This window comes from Dunckerocampus dactyliophorus, chromosome 19 (genome assembly GCF_027744805.1).
Source record: "Dunckerocampus dactyliophorus isolate RoL2022-P2 chromosome 19, RoL_Ddac_1.1, whole genome shotgun sequence".
Lineage (NCBI taxonomy): Eukaryota > Metazoa > Chordata > Actinopteri > Syngnathiformes > Syngnathidae > Dunckerocampus > Dunckerocampus dactyliophorus.
Genome location: NC_072837.1, coordinates 14,321,599 through 14,340,351, shown reverse-complemented (window position 1 = coordinate 14,340,351; position 18,753 = coordinate 14,321,599). Strand labels below are relative to the sequence as shown.

The following is an 18,753-nucleotide window of genomic DNA, read 5'->3' as shown; positions in this document are numbered from 1 at the left end:
TTTCTTGCTGTCCAATCAAAGGACGTCTACATGCATGCATCTTGTTAGGCCTGTCAATCAAGTGCATGTTACCGGGTCAATTTGACACACAGAACAATGAGGTTGTCATGTCACGTACCCGGAAACCTTTGGGGTGGATGGGACACCCCTACTTCACCATCTGCTGCTCACCAACGGTCAGGAGTGGACAAAGAAGACATACTTGACCTACTTAGATTGTCCATCTGATGATCCCAGACCCTCCCCCGGCCTCACTCGGTAACCTTCTGTGACGCTCTTCCCGCTATTCTCAACACCTGTTGATGCTCATCAAATAGCTCGTCAAATAGTCAGAATATTCAATATTAGTCATCATGTTTAATAATTGTCAGACTGTTTAATAATAGTAATCATATTTAATAATAGTAATCATGTTTAATAATAGTAATCATGTTTAATAATAGCCGCACGGTGGCCTAGCGGTTAGCATGTTGGCCACACAGTCACAGTCGGGGGATCGGGAAGACCTGGGTTCAAATCTATGTTGGGCATTTCTGTGTGGAGTTTGCATGTTCTCCCCGTGCGTGGGTTTTCTCCGGGTACTCCGCTTTCCTTCCTGTTTGTCTATATGTGCCCTGCGATTGGCTGGCAACCAGTCCAGGGTATGCCCCGCCTGTCGCCCGAAGTCAGCTGGCATAGGCTCCAGCATATCCCCGAGACCCTAATGAGGAGAGGCGGTATAGAAAATAGATGGTTGGATGTTTAATAATATTCAATCTTGGGAATTATGTTTAATAATAGAATGTTTAATAGCAATAATTTTTCTTTCTTTAATAGTAATAATTAGTAATAGTTATGTTTCCTTATTTGACTGTGATTACTTAAAAAAAAACAAAAAAAACAATGCAACTGGCTGAGATGCGGTGGGCGGGCTTTAAACTCTGATTGGCTGTGACAGCAACGAGGCGGGAAAGAAGTAACACAAAGCTGCTCAGAGATTGGCTAAATCATAAGCGAAGGCGGGTACAAAGCTGAGCAGCGATTGGCTGCAGGCGGCGTGGTCGCGCGCACTCCGGGTAGCTTAAGAAGGGGTCCACACAGGCTGACTCGCTCCTAAGAACTTACCACGACGGAACCGGGCCGGTCAAGACGAAGTTCTTCAAAGAGTGCGCGGGTAGCTTCTGGGCCGGCTAAAGCAAGTGTGTGGGTAACTCCCTGGAGCAGCTAGCATGGTGCAGCCGGTTCCGCACATCAAGCGACCCATGAACGCCTTCATGGTGTGGTCCAAAATGGAGCGCCGGAAGATCATGCAGGAGTCTCCAGAAGTCCACAACGCTGAGATTTCCAAGCGGCTTGGAAAGCGCTGGAAGACTTTAGACGAGTCCGAGAAGGTTCCGTTCATCCGCGAGGCTGAACGGCTCCGCCTCCAGCACATGGCCGACTATCCGGACTACAAGTACAGACCCAAGAAGAAGTCCAAGACGGACGACGCCGACAAGAGCGGCAGAACCACTAACAAGTCTAAAAGCAGAAAGCCGCTGGTGGTTTCCGACAGACGGAGGCAGCGCGCCGACCCGCGGTACCGCTACGTACTCAAACGGGACTCTAGTGACTCGGAGGACGACTCGGACGACGAACCGCTTGCTTACCGCAGTATAGGTTCTGCGTCAACAGAACCGGAAGAGTCGGGTCGACTCTTCTACAGTTTCAAGAACATCACTCGCCAGGCCACCGGAACGCTCTCTCCCGACTCCTCGTTTAGGTCCGGGTCCAGTTCTTCCTGCTGCGGGGACGACTTGGACCAGGACCTTCCCGCGGAAGGGTCTGACTTCCCGCTCAGTCTCCACGCTTCCTCGGAACCGGCGAACCTGAGCCTGTCTCTGGTGGACAAGGACTTGGACCTGAGCGGTACCGAAAGGAACCGAAGGTCCCACTTCGAGTTCCCTGACCACTGCAGCCCGGAGCTGAGCGAGCTGATCACCGGCGACTATTCAGACCTGGTCTTCACTTGCTGAGCCGAACTTTTCGAAGTTTTACTGGACTTTTATTTGATGAAAGATTATATTTTTGTAGTTTTTCACGTCAGCTGACTTGTGTTGTTAGGTCAAGTGGCACACTTTGAGTTCTGCTCCTTGTTTTTGTGCAATATGTAGAAGTGACGTCATGGACTGAATAAATCCGCTCAGAAAATAATGAACTCACTCTGGTCATTTTTGAAGTGGGCGGGGCTTAAAATACGTTTTTTTTTGGCCGTGTAACAGTGAAAACTTGAGCTAGCTTAGTTAGCTTTGTGTGCTGGTTAGCTGTAACCGTAGCTCTGTCCACAATGCAAGACAGGACTGGACGTCCCTCTGAGGCAAGACTGTGAGGGAAGAATTGTGAGCAATTAGAAGGAAGTCAGACTGATGAGACATGACATGAGGGAAATATGACTAACATGGAGGTACACGGTTTAGTGTATAGAAAAGATGTACTTCTGTCCAGTTGTCTTCATGTTGTGACCTGTCCTTTTTACCTGTCTCTGAACTTTGACCCCTTCATTGCAATCAAACACAAAGCAGCATCAATTAATTTTTATTCATCATGCACATAGATATAACTCCATGAATCCATCACAGCAGCAATATTCTAACCCTTGACATATAATACTCTATTTACTGAATTAACATTTAATTCATTCACTTTTCTCACTTAAGGAGTGGAGCCTATCTAAGGCAGGGTGCAGCCGGTCTGATCAGCTGTCAATCACATGCTTTTACAAACATCAAGCTAAGAACAAAGAGGATATTTAGTTTCTTTTGAAAACATCTAAACAAAAACATCAAGCGCTAATTTGGAGTCACGACAGTTAGCATGCATCTACACACAACGGCAGTCACATCACATGATGCTGCAGGATTATGATAGTGGGCAGGGGTGGGTTTACAGGATGCTCTCACGCTCCTCGCCAAAGGCGACAGCATCTGCTGTCAAGGTGCACACCTCTGGGGGGTCTCCGGGCTTGAGGCCCCTCTTCAGGTGGACCACTCGCACATTCTCGTTGTTGGGAGTGGGCCGGGTGGTGGCGGTGGATGTGGGCGGGTCGATGGTGTCGGTGGAGTGGGCAGAGGTACGGGGTGTTTGGCGGTCCCCCTGCTGGGCGTTGGTATTGTTGTTGAGCGTGACGCTGCTGGGCGTGCGGTTCAGATTCCAGGTCTTGGAGCCGGGCCAGGTGTCATCAGGACTGGTGGCCAGCAGGCTGCACTGGTCCTCGGAGCAGATGGACATGCGGGTCACGGCAGCATCCTGGAGAGCGGCGGGGAGGCCGGGTTTTCTGGCACCACTGTCCTCATCCAGCTCGATCAAGTTGGACCTGTCCAGTTGCGACAGGTCTGCCTCCTCGTCCTGCAGTGAGTGGTTTGGAGAGCTCTCGTTGGAGCGCACGCCTGAGTCGGACGAGTCCTTCTTGTCTAGTGTCGCGTCGGACAAGTAGTCCTTCCCCTTCAGAGCCAGCGAGCACATGCCTGTTTTGGCGTCTGCCGCCATCTTGCCTTCTTTCAGCAGCGGGGCTTCTGACTCTTCAGACTCATCGTCGTCGCTGGTCAGCTTCTGGTAGTGCAGACCACTACCAGCCTTCGACTTCAAGTCGGCGGAGCCTGGGAAAAGCCCGCCTCTTTCTGAGGAGGTCTTGCGGGCCAGTAGGGACTTGGAGGATCCATGGTCTCCTTTCTCATCTTCCTCTGTGATGGGATCCAGAGCTTCGCTGTTGGCTGCAAAGTCGGTGTTATCAGTTGCCATTTTGACGCAGGCCCTCTTGCCAAAGGACTTGCGTCCATCTTGTTCGGCGTCCTTGCTCTTGTCCTCGCAAGACGGTGTCATAAAGTGTCCAGGCTGAGGCTGGACTAGCTTTTCGCCGCCGCTGCCACCCACCTCCAGCTGTGCCATCTGAGCGATGTACTCCTGGTAGGCATTGCGGTACTCCGCCTGCTGCTTGTCAGTCAGTTTGGCGATGTCGTTGCTCGATTCCTGGGAGTTGAGACTCGTCATGCTGCTGGTCCGCTGAGGCCCCGCCTGAGGACACACACAGCACACAAACATGGAACATTCTACGTGTCCAGCAGCATTAGCATAGCACCTGATGCTAGTGCACACTTGTTCATGTTAGGTTGGATTAAAGAGCAAAACCTCACCATCCACTGTGCATTGGCATGTCGTGATGGCTCGTCCAGGCCCACTGTGTTCAGCTCTTCAAAGCTCAGGCTGAAGCTGTACATTGGAGATACGTCACTGGGGGCGTTGCCAGCACGGGAAGGAACCACAGCCCGCCGGCCCACTTCAGGGTGACCTGCCACAACGCTGCCTTGCTCGCTGGTGGCCTCCTCATGCAGCACCTGGCTCTCCATGTGCCGCATTTCCAGCACCTGCAGAAACAGGACGTGAGGTCACCAAGTGGAGGTCTGACTCATAAGCGTGGCGATTGTTTTGGCGCCTCACGGTGGCTCTGAACAGCTGCCAGTCTCCAAAGTTCATGTTCATCTCCTTCTTGAGCTCGTCAATGTTGCACTGCGACAGAACTCGACCGTTAACGTTGGCCTGAGTGTACAAACACAACGTCAGGCTTTACACTTGGGAGGCAAAGCCTCGCTTGCTGGCCGTGCCAATCACTGACCTTCCTGATGGTGGCCGTGTACGCCGCCAGCATGCTCTGGTCGATACCCTCCATGTGACGCACACGCTCGCACACGCTGTCCGTCGTCATGGAGCTGAGGAGGGTGGGCGGAGTCCCCGACACCACAGAGGCGGAGCCCTGGAGGAGACGCTGTGGCTCGTTAATGGTCTCTGCAGTGTCATGTGACCATGCCAGCTTCAAAAGCATTAATTGGTCTTTGCATGAAACAAGACAGGTACATGCTGGGAAATGAATCAAAAATTTCAAAAAGCAAACTCCTCCCCCTCCCCTGCACACCTCGTGTGTCATGACTGACATGGTACTTACAAGAGTGGTGTTCCGGGGGAGGGAGCTTTTAACGAGCAGACGAGGAACAAGGTGTGATGGGTAGGACGCCATGAGGGGGCGTGGCAGCTGGTGAAGGTGGTGGGGGAAATATGGCTGGCAGAAAACCAACACAATGAAAATGAAATGCAAACAAGCCACTGCTCACATCCTGTTGAGTGACGCAGCGTCACCTTTTGGAATGAGCCGACTCAACACAAAAGAAAAAACATGATGACGTCACAACAACAGGTCTTACCTTCTTTCCGCCAGACAACCCACCTGACTGTCAGGCTCCTCCTCTCACAGCAGATATGTGTGTGTGGGTGTGCGTGTGTGTGTTTGGGCCAGGACTCACTCTGTTGTAGAAGGGGTGCTGTGGTCCGGCCATGCCACTGTAGTAGCTGCTGTGAGGCGGTGGCGAGACCACGCCCCCCACTGGAGGATTGAAGGGGCCACTAAATGAGGCGGAGGGCGAGCAGGTGGACGAAACCTGACTGTACATAGAGGTGGGCCGGGGCTGAGCCTCCTGCAGCGGGACTGAGGGGTACGTGACTCCACCCATGTTCACCTGCTCCCGGGCTGCACGGACATCTGGACAAGACAAAGACATCTGGATAAGACAAGGAAACATCTGGACAAGACAAAGACACTGGAGGGAGGTAGAGAAGGAGGCACCTGCAATGATTTCACGCAGTTTGGGGTCCAGGTTGACAGTGCAGGGCAGGAAGGTCCGAATGTCTCGGGCCGTCAGAACCGGCGTCCGTGAGGACAAGAAGACTTCAAAGCTCCTGACGTCTCCGTCGATTTCGAGCAGAGGTTCCACATCTTTAGTGGTGGGGATGTTCTTCAGAACTCTGAAGAAAAAAAAAGGCAGACTCTTGACCTCTCGTAGATCCTGGTGGGTGTGACATTTGACCTCCCATTAGGATGCAACCCCGACCTCTCATAAATGTTCTTGAGAGCAGCCTGGTCGGGGACGCCATCAGTCTCCTCCAGGTACAGAATGAGCCAGGATGTCCTGTAAGGCCACTGCTCAGTCAGGTTGATCCAGGACGCCAGGCGGTCCCAATTAAAAGAGATCTGATTGGCTCTCAGCAGACGACCTGCACATGTCACATGACCTTCATCAGTGTAGTCTAACCACATAACAATGTCAATCACATGAAGACGCTCTGTGGTGTGTCTTTCTCATGTGCTAATTGATTATTGACACGAGTCGCATAACTGACCTGTCACAGACACGATGTTGAGAAGTCTCCTCATGGTCTGAGGACTGATGTCCGTGAACCAGTCTTCAGTCACCATCAGCTTGGTCAAGTCAAACGACATCTGACGAGTCACGGAGCGCTGAACCTGCCGCCGGCGGTATGTGTCCTGCACACAGGTCAGACGTTAGGCTTTTATTACAACACACACGCACACATAAATACACACTGTGAATGCCAACATCCAAATTAATTAAATAAGATGAGTGAACCAAACTCAGTTTTCATCAACTTGTAATGAACACTCAATAATACTTGTAATACTGTAAGTAATTAGTAATTTGGGGTTGGAAAACATGCTTAACTTGATTTATCCCAGTTAAGTCAAATTAGGAAAAAATAATGCTCAGACCTGCCTCATCTACTTCGAGCTACCAAAACTTTCAGCACATTTTCACCTCGACCGCATGGTCAACCAGGAGCTCCCTTCAACGCCTTCACCTGGCCTACTTGTGTTTAGCACATTAAGGTAAGTGAATATGTTACTCTTTTGTAAACCGTTGCGTTGTCTTGTTGTAGTACTGTGTGCTTGCCAGGGACGAGTAAGCACAATCAAATTCAAATATCACCGCTAGCAAAAAACAAATACAGACAAGAGTTTGTAGTAGACTTTTTTGCCGATTTACGCGCGCGTGTGTGTGAGGATGGAGAAGGGAGGAAGAAAGGAAGGAAAGGAGAGAGAGGAGGGACAGAAGGAAGGAAGTACGGAAGGATGACGGAAGAAAGGAAATAGAGAAAGAGGAGCAGGGAGGAAGGAAGGAGGGATGGGGGTCAGAGGAGGAAAGAAGGACCAGTCAAAACTGATTGGGTCAGTTTGACCCAGGAGGAAAATAAGATGGTTAAATTTCATTGAAATGTTGACTTTGTATAATTAAAGAAAACAGGTAAAGTGGGATGTGTAAAATTAGGTATTTAAATGTTACCTATTATACTAATAACACTTTGAGGCTGCACTATTAGAGAACATACAGAACAGTATATCAACACATACCCCCACCACACCCCTCAAAACGCTACAACGTTCTTAACTTGTATCTATTCTCTCTCTGTATTTTTAGTTGCCAGATGTGACAGCACTTCGCTCTGTTGTCCTCAGAGGCCTTCCTATTGTGCTTGGTGATGACTCCCGTGAGGTCTGCAAGACTTGCTTTGTAAGTAGCATATTGTAAGAAGAAAGAAACATATTGATCTCAAGTTATTGACAAATCATATTTGATACGTTTGATAGTGTTGTCAAATATTTAAAATACTGTTATTTTCAGTTGATCAGAAACTGATGGATTGTAGTCTCACTCATAAATGATCATAATCACTAAATGAGTACATAATGTAATTACATTAAATATGTGAATTCCCCGATCTCACACTTTCAGTCTACAGAATTTCCCAAAAGACGACCAGATTCAAAAGATAGTTGTGTGTGCTTCTTTTGCAGGACACAGCAAAGGAAGAAGCACCCGCCTCAGTGACAGTTGGGGTGCTGACCGTGGTCAACGAGGATGCTGAACAGCAGGGTCTAAATGCAGTGCACCTCCAGCCCATCTCCACTGCCATCATACTTGAGGGGAGTATAGTCATGGACAATGTTAGAGACTTTCCCCAGGCAGTCTGCCTCTTGTTTGGGCTTATCTATGCTCTTCACTTGGATTACCCAAAATATTTTGAAGAAAGGATTAATAGGAAATATTTGTTGTTAATGTGCATTTGTCATTATGTTTCAAGTTTTTACTTTGCTTTTCAAAAAGTATATGCACCCAACATAACCCTAAGCTACAGAACTAAAAATGATTCGTTCAGAAAGATTCTCTGAAAGGGTTTAGGTCTTAATAATATTCTTTCAAGCAATTATGAGGAACATATTTTTTTAAATGTTGTGCATTTTTGTTGAGAGGCATTTTGTTTCTTTGATATTGTTTATTGTCTAAAACTGGACCCTGTTCCCAGGTCAGTAACTATTTTTAGTTAAATAAATTTTAATTCCACTGAGTTAATCCATCAAGTGTTCTCCAGTCATTGTGTTTTTTTGTTTTTTTTTAATGAAATCAACAAGTGCTGTTGTAATTCTTTTAGGTCAAGAAACTTAGCACAGAGCCAGGGATACCTTTATGAACATGAATAAACAGATGACAGACAGAACTTCATAAGATGGAGGTGGAACGGGCAGAAAGAGAGAGAGAGAAGTGGTCTAAGCTGAAGTTGGACCCCCAGCTGTAGCCGTGAGAGACAGTTGTGGGTTTAACTTCAGCTTAGACCACTTCTCTCTCTCTCTCCCTACCCATTCTAAGGGAGAGAAAATAGTGCCAAGCGATTGTGAGGTCATACTTTTTTGTGGGCAATGGTTTTATGATGCAAATGTTTCTCTTAAACCGCATATTGTTTTGAGAAGCAAAACACCTTATGACCTCAGCCAACTAGCTGAACTAGCCTCGTCAACACCAAAACCAGGCACGTGTTTACTTTTTACACTAATCCATCCCTCGCTCCTTGAGTGTGGCTCTCACAATGTTAGATTACATTAAGTTTACATGAATATGATGGATGAGAAACACTAAAGCGAATTAAACTATCACTTGAGTACTGGAAGCTCACAGTAAATAAGTTACCCTAGTCTAATTCATTGAAGTTAATTTGAGTACTCAAAATAAACAAGTTACTGTAATCCAGATATTTAAGATAATTTGAGTACTGCAAACTCAAAATAAGCAAGTTACTGTAATCCAATTATTTAAGATAATTGAATTACTGCACACTCACAATAATTAAGTAAATCCTATGTAATTCATCTAAGTTAACAAAAACTATTTTTTGTGAGGCAGCAAGTTTGCATATTTTTTTTTAAGTAAAGTCAACTTATTATATTTTACAGTGCACGTACCCGGCGATTGAGGGTGGTCTTGCTGCCAAACTTGGTCAGTTCTCCCAAACTGTGCTGAGATAGCTTCCTGTCCAGCTCCTCGTGCCAACCTGCTGACGTGACAAGAAGTCAGAACAAACAGGGAGCTTCTCAAAATAAAACCCCTCACCATCAGCAGTGGCGGCGTCCCCATTAGCGGGCGTGGCGGCGGTGGCGGCGCACATCTTCCTGGCGCTGGACAGTCCCCTGCTGTTAAGGAAGACGGGCAGGTGGACGATGTTCCTCATGTAGTCGTGTCCGTTGATGTTGGAGTCCCGCAAAACGCTGTTGAGGTTCTGGTTGATGGCCTTGATGATGATGTGCGGGTCGCTGGCGAAGATGGAGATGAAGGGACCTTTGGAGAACAGGACTCGGACCTGTAGGACAACGCCACTGGATGTGAGTCTGCTGCCTATTCTATCAAAATAAAGCGGCGTCTTCTCACCGTGTCAAGCATCTGAAGAACTTTGTCCTGTTCGCATGAGTCCAGTCCGTCGATGACGACCGCCAACCTGGTTTGGTGCTGCGTGAAACTGTCAATGGTCTTGGCCATTTTAGCCATGAGCTCCACCTCGCTCTTGAGTACCTGAAGAACACGTTTGCTTAGACACCAGTCTGTCCTTCACGCAGACATCACGGAGGTTCTCCGTTCACCTTCATGAAGCCTTCACTCTTCAGCTTGTGCATCCTGTTGGCGGCGCTGTGCAGCCTCTTCCTCTGTGAGTTCAGCACCGAGTCGGACACCCGCCACCACGTGCGGCAGTTCAGCAGCAGTGCCGCGCCCACCACGCTACCCAGCGCCATCAGCACGCCATTCACTGTTTGGTTCTTGCCGTCGACACGAAAGATGGCCAGAAGTGCCATGCCGCTGACTAAGCACACCATCACCAGTGTGAAGAGCACAAAGGAAGGAATGCAACACGTCTTCTTCCACTTGCTCTTTCCTGAACACACAAAAAGTAACACTGTGTGTTTCTGCACTCTGTGTGCGTGCGTGTGTGTGTGTGTGTTGTACCTTGTGTCTCCTCAGTCTTAAACACCCTGAAGAGGCGTGTTGCCAAGAATCCAAACTCTCTCTCACAAGCATCAGACAGCGTGGCAATCATTTCGGCCATGGATGTCTCGCCACCAACGCTTGACAGGCGATTATAATCTGTAAACAGAAACCTGCAAGCACATGTGATGACATCACTGTGACATACAGTATCAGCGCTCATGAGATCACCTGGACAAATGCAACCCTGCATGTTATCTGTCAGGTTAAACATGCCTGACAGGTAAACACAGTTTAACCCTGCACTTTACCTAGCAAGTGAAACTACTTCAACCCTGCGTTTTACCCATAAGGTGAAACATAGCCTGTGTGTTCCCTGACAGGTGAAACCTAGTTTAACCCTGCAAGTTACCTGACAGGCAGAGCTCTGGTGCTTTGCTCCGGCAGTTCTGGTGGGTGGACAAACATCAGCTTTAGGAGGAGCTCCAGATAGCCAACATGGCGGGCCAAACAGCTGCTGAGAAGCCATGCCCAGTTCCAGTTGTCACCCTCACGGCGGCCACCAAAGTAAACCACCACTGCAGAAGGACACCCAGACCTTATAGACCCCAGAGAAGCGGAAACAGGAAAGTGGATAGCATGATGGAGTGGAGCGCACCAAAGAAGAGGTAGAGCAGCGCCAGCAGGCTCAGTGATACGGCCATGGCGAGCCTGGGGTCAAAGGTGAAGCCAAGCACGGCGGCGACTGAGCCACAGACAAGCAGAGATAGAAAGACCACCAGCCAGGAGAACCGAAACAACGGCTCGATCTGCTGCCCCGCAAATGTCTTCATCTCGTCTGAGGAGAAGAGTACGTGAAGTGTGTAGTTGTGGTGTGTTCGCGTGTGTGTGTGTGTGTGTTTGTGTGTGTATGTATGCTCACCCTCCAGCTTCTTGAGCAGGAAGGACTTGCCGCTGCCCCACTGGGCGTACAGGCCCACACAGATGGGGGGCTGCATGGTGGGCTCACTCAGGATGTCGGCGAGGGCAGAGCTGTAGAGATCGTAGCCCAACATGTCGCCGTCTGACTCAGTGGGGGACAGGTGACCTGCAGGGGAGGAGCTTTTGAGTGATGGCTGAACAGACTGGATCGCAGCGGCGGCAGCCTAACGAGAGGACGTACGTGCGCCGAAGATTTGCGTGAGGATGCTCTTCTGGTGGCTGCAGTCGATGTTGTACGGCGTCTCTGCCGCCTTGTTGGGCCGGTACAGCAGGCGGCCATCTTTGGGGTTTCTGAGAAGGAGCTCAGCCAGACGGCGACTCCGCCCCCTGATGGCAATATGGAGGGGTGTGTCTCCTTTCTGGGACAGACAGGCAGGGACACACAGATGAAATGTCACTTTCCCTTTAGTGATCAGGAAATGTTAAGATTTTGGTCAAAATAATAAACTGCCCGAGATGCAGGAAGTGATTTTGACATGTAGAAAAATCTAAGACTTCTATTGCGAAGGAATTCTCACTTTGTCCACAGCGGACACTTTGGCTCCTTTGTCAAGCAGCAGTTCCACGATCTCTACACTCCTCATCTTGGTGGCTTTGATCAGAGGTGTCTCGCCATCCTGAAATAGGAAGCGGATGTGATTTCCTGATCACTGGTGCAGGAGGCGTGTCAGTGGGCGTGTCTCACCTTGGTGCACATCTCTGTGTCAGGGTTGCACTGCAGGATGTCCCTCACCATGGTGGCGTTACCTTTCTCCACGGCCCAGTACAGCGCCGTCTTACTCTCCTGAAAGCACAAGCGTTCATCAGCATCTTAATGATCGGCAGCGTGAACACTTTGTACCCATGATGGGCGTCACCTGTCCTCTGATGTCGATGTCGGCGTATTTGTGCAGCAGAGCTCGGACAATCTCTACGTGACCCCCCCTCACAGCCCCGATCAGCACCGTGTCTCCACTCTGCACAAACACACACACACACACACACACACACACACACACACACACACACACAGTGTGAGTGTAACTGTTAACACACACAAAGATTGCTGCGTGATGGAGGTGTGCAAGGTTGCGGCGTCTCACTCGATCGGGGATGTTGACGTAGGTGCCTGCGTCTAACAGGTCCTGCACAATCTCGGTGTAGCCCTCCTTGGCGGCGATCATCAGCGCCGTGTTGCCATCTTTGTCTGTCATGTTGACGTTGGGGTTCCTCTTGAGAAGCTCTTTCACTACATCCGTGTAGCCGCCCTTCACCGCCACGATCAGAGCCGTCATGGAGTTCTGTCCGCAGGACAGACGTCAAAAAACATCCATACTTTTTACAGTGTGCAGCCTGCTAACTGCCAACTTACCGCCCCCTCCTGGTCAACATCAGCACCGTTCTCCAGCAAGTGCATGACACAGTCAAAGTGTCCTTTCCTGGATGCCCAGATCAGAGGAGTGGTCCCGTACTAACACACACACACACACACACATTATAGTCAGTGTTTACACAAAAGTGTGTGTTCTCTCTCCTCACCTTGTCAGAACAGTTGACTTTGGCTCCGCCCTCCAACAAGAGTTTGACGATGTGGGCGTGTCCTCGTCCAGACGCCCAGATGATGGGATACACGCTGTACTGCTGCAGGACACACCGCATCACAATATCTCATAATGTTGACTTGAAAGTGGAGCACTTGAACAAGTGACTACTCTTCAAAGAGACAAGTGAGTTACCTGTCCCGTAGTGTTGGGATTGGCCCCCTGCTCCAGCAGCACCTTGGTGACCTCCATGCGACCTTTGTAAGCCGCCCACATCAGTGCCGTCCACCCTCCCTGACACACAAACACGTCAGTTACACTACATTACAAAGCAACTCCAGGCCTGTGATTGGCTGATCAGACAGGAAGTGCACCATGTCCCGATGCTCAATGTAGGCGCTGTTCTCCAGCAGCTCCTTGACCACCTCCACGTGACCCTCCTTTGCGGCCGAGATCAGCGCCGACCAGCAGTCCTGTAAACACACACAATCACGGTTACCATGATGACAGACCTCTTGTTGCCTGGCAACCGCACTGCAGCACCCTCCCCCCTCCCGGCAGCTAAGACCATCTTGACTGTGTGAGTGTGCGTTTGTTTCACTCACCACATCGTCCAGGTTGACGTTGGCTCCTCGCCTGATGAGCTCCTGCACAATGTCCAAGCTGCCCTGCTCGGCCGCCAGCATCAGCGGCGTCTGTCCATTCTGTGGACCGCCAACAACAACAACAATCATGACTTAGAAGGGCTGTGCGAGCCGCTCGCATTTTCGTGAGAGCGAGCACTTACATCGCTGCGTCCATCAACTTCCTTAAAGCGGTCCAGATGAGCCCGGAGCGCCGTCAGGTTCTCCTCCTCCACGTAGCTAAACAGGTTCTGAATGGCCAGTGTGGTCATCTTGATGGAAGTGGTAGTGTCCATGTTGGCGGTCTATCAGAACGCCCCCTGCAGGCTGGCACGAAAAACGACACGCTGTCACTGCGCCGCCTTCTGGCCGCTAATGTTATTGGCGGACTTTGAAATGACGTCACAATGTGACGTAAGAATATACACAGCTGTGGCTGCATCACTTTTAAATTTACACAGGCAAAAATAATTCAGTTATTGCAATAATTAACAATTATTACAATACAATTCAATTCATATTTTTAATGGCAATATTACGTATTTAATGCATGAAATATTTTTAAAGTAAATAAATGCAATTAGTAATATCTAATGATGAGTTAATTTTTTTTCCCATGCTTCTAGCGAGTCTAATTTGTATGCTTTATTTGTAAGATGATGGGGGCCAGGCCTTGCGGTTACCATAGAAACAGACGGCTCGCGGCCGTCAAATAGAAAAATATGTAAAATAATATTTCATCAATACAGTTGGCCATATTTTCAGGCATGACCATGTTAGTAGTATCGTTTTTTTCAAAGCTAAAGTAAATGTTACTGTTGTCATTGCTAAAGGTCATTGAATCTTAATAACCCGAATATAACCTTCGAGCTCTCAATCACTGAATCTATGACGGCGGCCCGTAAAAAGAATAAAGCCAACGGCAAAGAAACAGCGAACATTTTGCGTCAATCACACACGAAGCGTTTTGATATGATCGACGTGCCAAGTGTCAATCAAACTTTAAATGATGCTGCCGATTGACGCAATAAGAAATTGATCGTGCTTACCAAGAAGAATGACGTAGTTTTTGTTTAGGTGGTCAGGTTCGGTCCAGCCGGCGTTCTGGAAGATATTGACGTGCAGGTTGGCGTGTTTGTTGATGGATGTCAGCCAGAGATTATTTTTCATCCCAAACAACAGCAGCCATCTTGATCAAGACGAGGTGCACGTCCAGTTGGCTTAAATCACACACAAACTTCCGTTTGTGGTGGACAAAATAAGAGCACAGACAGGGCTTTGTCTCTTGGCAACATCATCAAATAACTATTTCTGTTATTGTTCTCTATTTAAGTTCATCTAACTTTGTAACCTTAACATTTTCTACTAAATTATTATCTGACTATCTATGACAATTTGACATGAGGACCAAACGGGAACTTGACTCTTTATTTTGAAAGAGTTGTGATAATGGCCAAGGTGAGGTTCTTTACAAATGACTCGTCTATCATTGATGGAATGCAGAAAGAAACATTTCTAAAACACATTCAGTCTTTATCTCCTTTGTTGTTCACACAATTTCAACTAAAATAAAATTGAGGTCTTCGACTTGTGGCGAGGACGTAGTCCTATGGACAAGAAGAATCAATAAAAGGACATTAACACGATGAGGGCAATGAGAATACCACTTTGGGCAGGTGTGTTTCCTCTAGAATAGAAGGTCATGACTGAACGTGCCGTCATCTTGTTAGGCTCAAAGTGCAAAGAGCTGATTGTTTCTTATCTCATTGTTGTTCTCTAAGCAGCACCTTGTCCATATGGTATAAAGACAACACAAGGTGGCGCTGGAGTCTTTCCTCTTTTCCACGTAATTTTTTATAGCGGCCTTTATTTTAGTTTTTTATATAATGTTGTTCTCTTTTTAAAAAAAAACCGCTTCAAGTGTTTCTTTTTCATAACGAGGACAGATTGGATTTCTCTTCGCTCCGCCAACAGGTGGCGCAAACAACGCCATAACGTTTATCGCGTAGAGGAAGACTTCACTTCCGGGTTGTTTGTTTTTGTTATTAGCACTTAGCAGCTGGCAACCTGTGTAACGATGTCTGCCGCAGAAGACGACACGGAGCTGAGGGATCTTCTCATCCAAAACTTGGAGAACAATGGAGTTCTAAACAAGCTCAAGGCCTGTACAGTATACCTTTATGTCCTTATATTCGTACGCCATTTAAGCCTCATACCGCTAGGTACACGTTAGGCTAAAGTGGACTTAACTCACTCATTTGTCTTTTTAATGAATGTCTTCAACAGTGTTAGTTTATCTTCGGAAGGGAGCACATGAACCAAACTAGAACTTTTTTATTTTACGTTTTTCAGCACAAAAAATGAATCTGTGCTTCAAATACCTTTTAAGATGATGCCTGACTATGTAGATGTAATTTTATGTCTATAATGTATGTCCAGCAGATGTTTGGCTTTATGGCTTTATGTTTATTGCTTCAAATGGCCAGGACATTTCAAAATGGAGAATTCATAGTTGAGACTTGGAAAACTTTGTTGATGATGACAATGGGCTTGTTGTGTTGCTGTGGTGTCTGCAGGCGGAGATGAGGGCAGCTGTGTTTCTGGCGTTGGAGGAGCAGGATCAACTGGAGGTGATGCTGACCTCAATGTGTGATGGCGGCCATCTTGTTTTTCTTGGCTCAGTTAACACGTTGCTGCTCTTATGTCCTCAGAACAAGACACCGCTGGTCAATGACAACCTGAAGAAATGTCTCAACACCAAAGATGGTTAGCTACCTCTTTGAGAAGCTTCTTCTTCTAAGTTGGTGTTTGTTTTCACCAGCGGTCATGTGACTCAGGCACGTGTGTGCGTCCTGACTGCTCGTGTGTCTGCAGGTCGTCTGGTGGCCAGTCTCATTGTGGACTTCCTGCAAGTGTTTCATCTGGACTTCAGCCTGGCCGTCTTCCAGCCAGAGATCAACACGGTGAGACTCCGCCATATGACCTTAAGTGCGATGATCTCATGGTATGTTTGTGTTTGCCAGCAGCTGAGTGGTCTGGACAGTCGTCAGCAGCTCTGCAGTGAGCTTGGCCTGCCGGAGGCGGAGCTTAACACTAATTCTCCTCTGCTGCTGGAGCTCGTCAGACGAGGGCGACACAAATTCACGTCCATCATGGAAGCTGAGGTGACATAATCATTGTTGCATTTTGACGTAGTGTTAGTGTGTGTTCATCACATGGCGACTAGAAGTGGGCGAAGTTTTGTCTTCTTGCTTGAAGCTTCTGGGTTTACATGGTGACACTTAAACTCTCACTAAGCTAGCAGACAGGTGATGGTAGCTATGCTAACAGCTCGTGTTCTTTCCTGATGTCCTCTGGGTGGCGGAGCTTTGTCTTCCTGCTTGAAGCTTCTGGGTTTCCATTGTGACACTTAAATTCTCACTAAGCTAGCAGACAGGTGATGGTAGCTATGCTAACAGCTTGTGTTCTTTCCTGATGTCCTCTGGGTGGCGCTGCTTCTGTCGTCATTGCACTCTCGGCTTTCAGGTGGCATCGGGCGAGAACAGAGTCACGTCTCCACCTGTCAACAAGGTCTGTGTGCGTCATGTGACACCAGCATGTGAAAGCTGGCGTCCTCTGTCAGCTGGTCATGTTTCCGCCTTGCATTACGTGTGCATGCATGTGAGCAGGTCGCCATTTCCGGTGGCGAGGAGGACGAGCAGCAGGACTGCAAACCCCTTGTGGAGGCGGACAGCAGGACCTTGTCTTCAGCTCCAGACCAGTGTTTGGATGTGGAGGAAAACGTGGAGGACCACCAAGACGAAGATGATTCCTTTTTTGATGACCCGCTGCCTAAACCTCAGAAGACCTATGGCTGGTGAGGGCCTCTGACCTGCGTCCTCTCCGTGTTTATGGTGGATTTCCTCTGATGGTGGTGTCCAGGCAGGTGGACACTGGTGGCAGCAGACAGCGTCCAGAAGTCTCGCTGTCAGAGGCGGAGCAGACGCCAGGAGGAGGAAGCGCATCGGAAAGGAGCTCGTGTCAGAAGGGTGACTTTCAGCTTCATAATGTGAGTGATCTCTCACTCTGCCCTTTTCTAACTAAAATTTTTCTCCTTCCTGCATCACATTCCCGGGAGAAAGGATTCCGAGACCAGAAGGTCCACTGCAAAGAGAATGAAGGCGGGTCGCTGAATTTAGGTAAGACGTTGGACATAAAATAATGTCCCTGTAAGAAGAGCGTAAAGATGATTTGTGTCCCCACAGAAGACGACATGGAATACAACGACGACGACTTCAACAGGTATGCTTGAGAGCTTCCCTGTGGGGACAATGTGAACATGTCTTTGACCTCCAATGTGCTTTTTAGCCATCGCTCTGACCACTACAAGAGCGAGCTGAGCATCAGTGAGGACATCGAGGAAGTTTCCATCGAGGGACCTGACAACAGCGACAAGGTGACGGGGCCCGACTCACACATGCACGCTTTTGTTACACATTGGTTTGACAGAAAGGTCGTCCTCTTGTGTGTGTGGTGTCCTGCAGCAGGAGGACACAGTGGACCTGAGCGTCTCTCAGCTGAGCCAAAGCCATGGAGTGGACTACATGGAGGAGGTGGCCTGACCTTCTTCCTCTTGTATAGTTTTAATACGCTAATAAATATTATCATGTAACACCAGCCTCTCATCTTGTAGCAACAGCTTCAAATTGTCATGTCTATCCAGCCACCAGGGGGCGCTATGTGCCAATGAAAGCAGTCATAAGCAGTGTTGGGCAAATTACTTTAAAAAAGTAATTCGTTACAGTTAGTAGGTACTTTGCAAAAAAAAAAAGGTTTACTAGTAACGGAACGACTTCATAAATGTAATTAATTACCAAAGAAAATAATGATTGCGTTACGTTTTTTTGGAAAAAGCTTCAGATACAGCATGTGGAAGAATGTGGATTTAGGTTTGTATTGGTGTTGAGATGTTTCACGAGATTAGATTAAAGTTACAACGGACAAACACTTTGTTGAGGGACACTTCACACGCATTTTACATCAATGACGTTGAAGTAGTGTCTGTACTTACATAATGACAACCACACTTTTAACCTCACGTGCTGCTTCAGCTCGCCATTGTTGCATCCTCTTCTCTTGTGTGGCTTAGAGTTGTGAAGTTCGTGAATGAGACAAGTCTTTTCAATGGCTTTTAAGCGAACAATGACAACAGATCACCAGCTGCATATCTATGGATCGGTTTACGTCCTATGTTCTCAAAGGCGGATACACGTACCCCCAGGAGTACACCTGTTGTCATAGGGGGTGCGTAAATAAAACTAAAAACAATTAGCGCCTAACACAGTTCCAAGTGTGCCTGAATGCCTTGGTACAAGGAGAACAGAGCAGAAAGGAGACCGAGCATGAAGTGTTCATTGCTCTGTGTGCGTTATATGAACAAAAAATATGTTTGATGATTATTTTGTGCATTAAGAGTGTTAAGATTTCAGTTATATTGGTGTCCCAATCCCTGCATGGCGGAGCAGTGAAAACCTGTCACTGTGA

At 48.0% G+C, this 18,753-nt stretch overlaps 3 protein-coding genes across 8 annotated transcripts; 2 read left to right on the top strand and 1 right to left on the bottom strand.

The window, feature by feature from the left end:
* The first annotated feature begins 105 nt into the window (after nt 1–105).
* sox11b (SRY-box transcription factor 11b) lies at nt 106–3,002 on the top strand. Its single transcript, XM_054761882.1, has one exon. The coding sequence runs from the start codon at nt 1,209–1,211 to the stop codon at nt 1,992–1,994; it is 786 nt and encodes a 261-aa protein (XP_054617857.1). The 5' UTR covers nt 106–1,208; the 3' UTR covers nt 1,995–3,002.
* kidins220b (kinase D-interacting substrate 220b) lies at nt 2,524–14,454 on the bottom strand. 4 transcript variants are annotated; one of them, XM_054761874.1, is made up of 29 exons: nt 14,280–14,454; nt 13,395–13,557; nt 13,213–13,311; nt 12,982–13,080; nt 12,803–12,901; nt 12,606–12,707; nt 12,439–12,537; nt 12,170–12,367; nt 11,945–12,043; nt 11,773–11,871; nt 11,606–11,704; nt 11,269–11,446; nt 11,029–11,193; nt 10,765–10,944; nt 10,519–10,684; nt 10,128–10,279; nt 9,767–10,056; nt 9,558–9,698; nt 9,243–9,489; nt 9,095–9,186; nt 6,184–6,328; nt 5,895–6,057; nt 5,630–5,808; nt 5,310–5,545; nt 4,955–5,068; nt 4,628–4,765; nt 4,453–4,551; nt 4,149–4,379; nt 2,524–4,029 (listed from the first exon to the last, which is right to left on the bottom strand). In XM_054761874.1, the coding sequence occupies exons 2-29, from the start codon at nt 13,524–13,526 to the stop codon at nt 2,902–2,904; spliced, it is 5,169 nt and encodes a 1,722-aa protein (XP_054617849.1). In that variant the 5' UTR covers nt 13,527–13,557; nt 14,280–14,454; the 3' UTR covers nt 2,524–2,901. The 4 variants fall into 4 exon arrangements, with proteins under 4 accessions (XP_054617849.1, XP_054617850.1, XP_054617851.1 ...); XM_054761875.1 differs by having other exon boundaries at nt 9,095–9,183; XM_054761876.1 differs by lacking the exon at nt 4,955–5,068.
* A 269-nt stretch (nt 14,455–14,723) lies between these two features.
* Nucleotides 14,724–17,980, top strand: cep43 (centrosomal protein 43). Of its 3 annotated transcripts, XM_054761953.1 has the most exons (13): nt 14,724–14,906; nt 15,280–15,393; nt 15,809–15,860; nt 15,942–15,996; nt 16,105–16,193; nt 16,257–16,394; nt 16,756–16,800; nt 16,899–17,086; nt 17,152–17,258; nt 17,352–17,408; nt 17,475–17,511; nt 17,578–17,665; nt 17,754–17,971. In XM_054761953.1, the coding sequence occupies exons 2-13, from the start codon at nt 15,308–15,310 to the stop codon at nt 17,829–17,831; spliced, it is 1,020 nt and encodes a 339-aa protein (XP_054617928.1). In that variant the 5' UTR covers nt 14,724–14,906; nt 15,280–15,307; the 3' UTR covers nt 17,832–17,971. The 3 variants fall into 3 exon arrangements, with proteins under 3 accessions (XP_054617928.1, XP_054617929.1, XP_054617927.1); XM_054761954.1 differs by lacking the exon at nt 14,724–14,906 and having other exon boundaries at nt 14,947–15,393; nt 17,757–17,980; XM_054761952.1 differs by lacking the exon at nt 14,724–14,906 and having other exon boundaries at nt 14,969–15,393; nt 17,754–17,970.
* The last annotated feature ends 773 nt before the right edge of the window (nt 17,981–18,753 follow it).

What these genes read in the sequence shown, in the direction of transcription:
- cep43 (XM_054761953.1), top strand. Translation starts at nt 15,308, where the DNA reads ATGTCTGCCGCAGAAGACGACACGGAGCTGAGGGATCTTCTCATCCAA. An exon ending in GTTCTAAACAAGCTCAAGGC is followed by an intron (nt 15,394 to 15,808) that starts CTGTACAGTATA and finishes GTGTCTGCAGGC; the next exon opens with GGAGATGAGGGCAGCTGTGT. An exon ending in AGGCGGGTCGCTGAATTTAG is followed by an intron (nt 17,409 to 17,474) that starts GTAAGACGTTGG and finishes GTGTCCCCACAG; the next exon opens with AAGACGACATGGAATACAAC.
- sox11b (XM_054761882.1), top strand. Translation starts at nt 1,209, where the DNA reads ATGGTGCAGCCGGTTCCGCACATCAAGCGACCCATGAACGCCTTCATG.
- kidins220b (XM_054761874.1), bottom strand. Translation starts at nt 13,526, where the DNA reads ATGGACACTACCACTTCCATCAAGATGACCACACTGGCCATTCAGAAC. An exon ending in ACGTCAACCTGGACGATGTG is followed by an intron (nt 13,081 to 13,212) that starts GTGAGTGAAACA and finishes GTGTGTTTACAG; the next exon opens with GACTGCTGGTCGGCGCTGAT. An exon ending in TAAGACTGAGGAGACACAAG is followed by an intron (nt 10,057 to 10,127) that starts GTACAACACACA and finishes TTGTGTGTTCAG; the next exon opens with GAAAGAGCAAGTGGAAGAAG.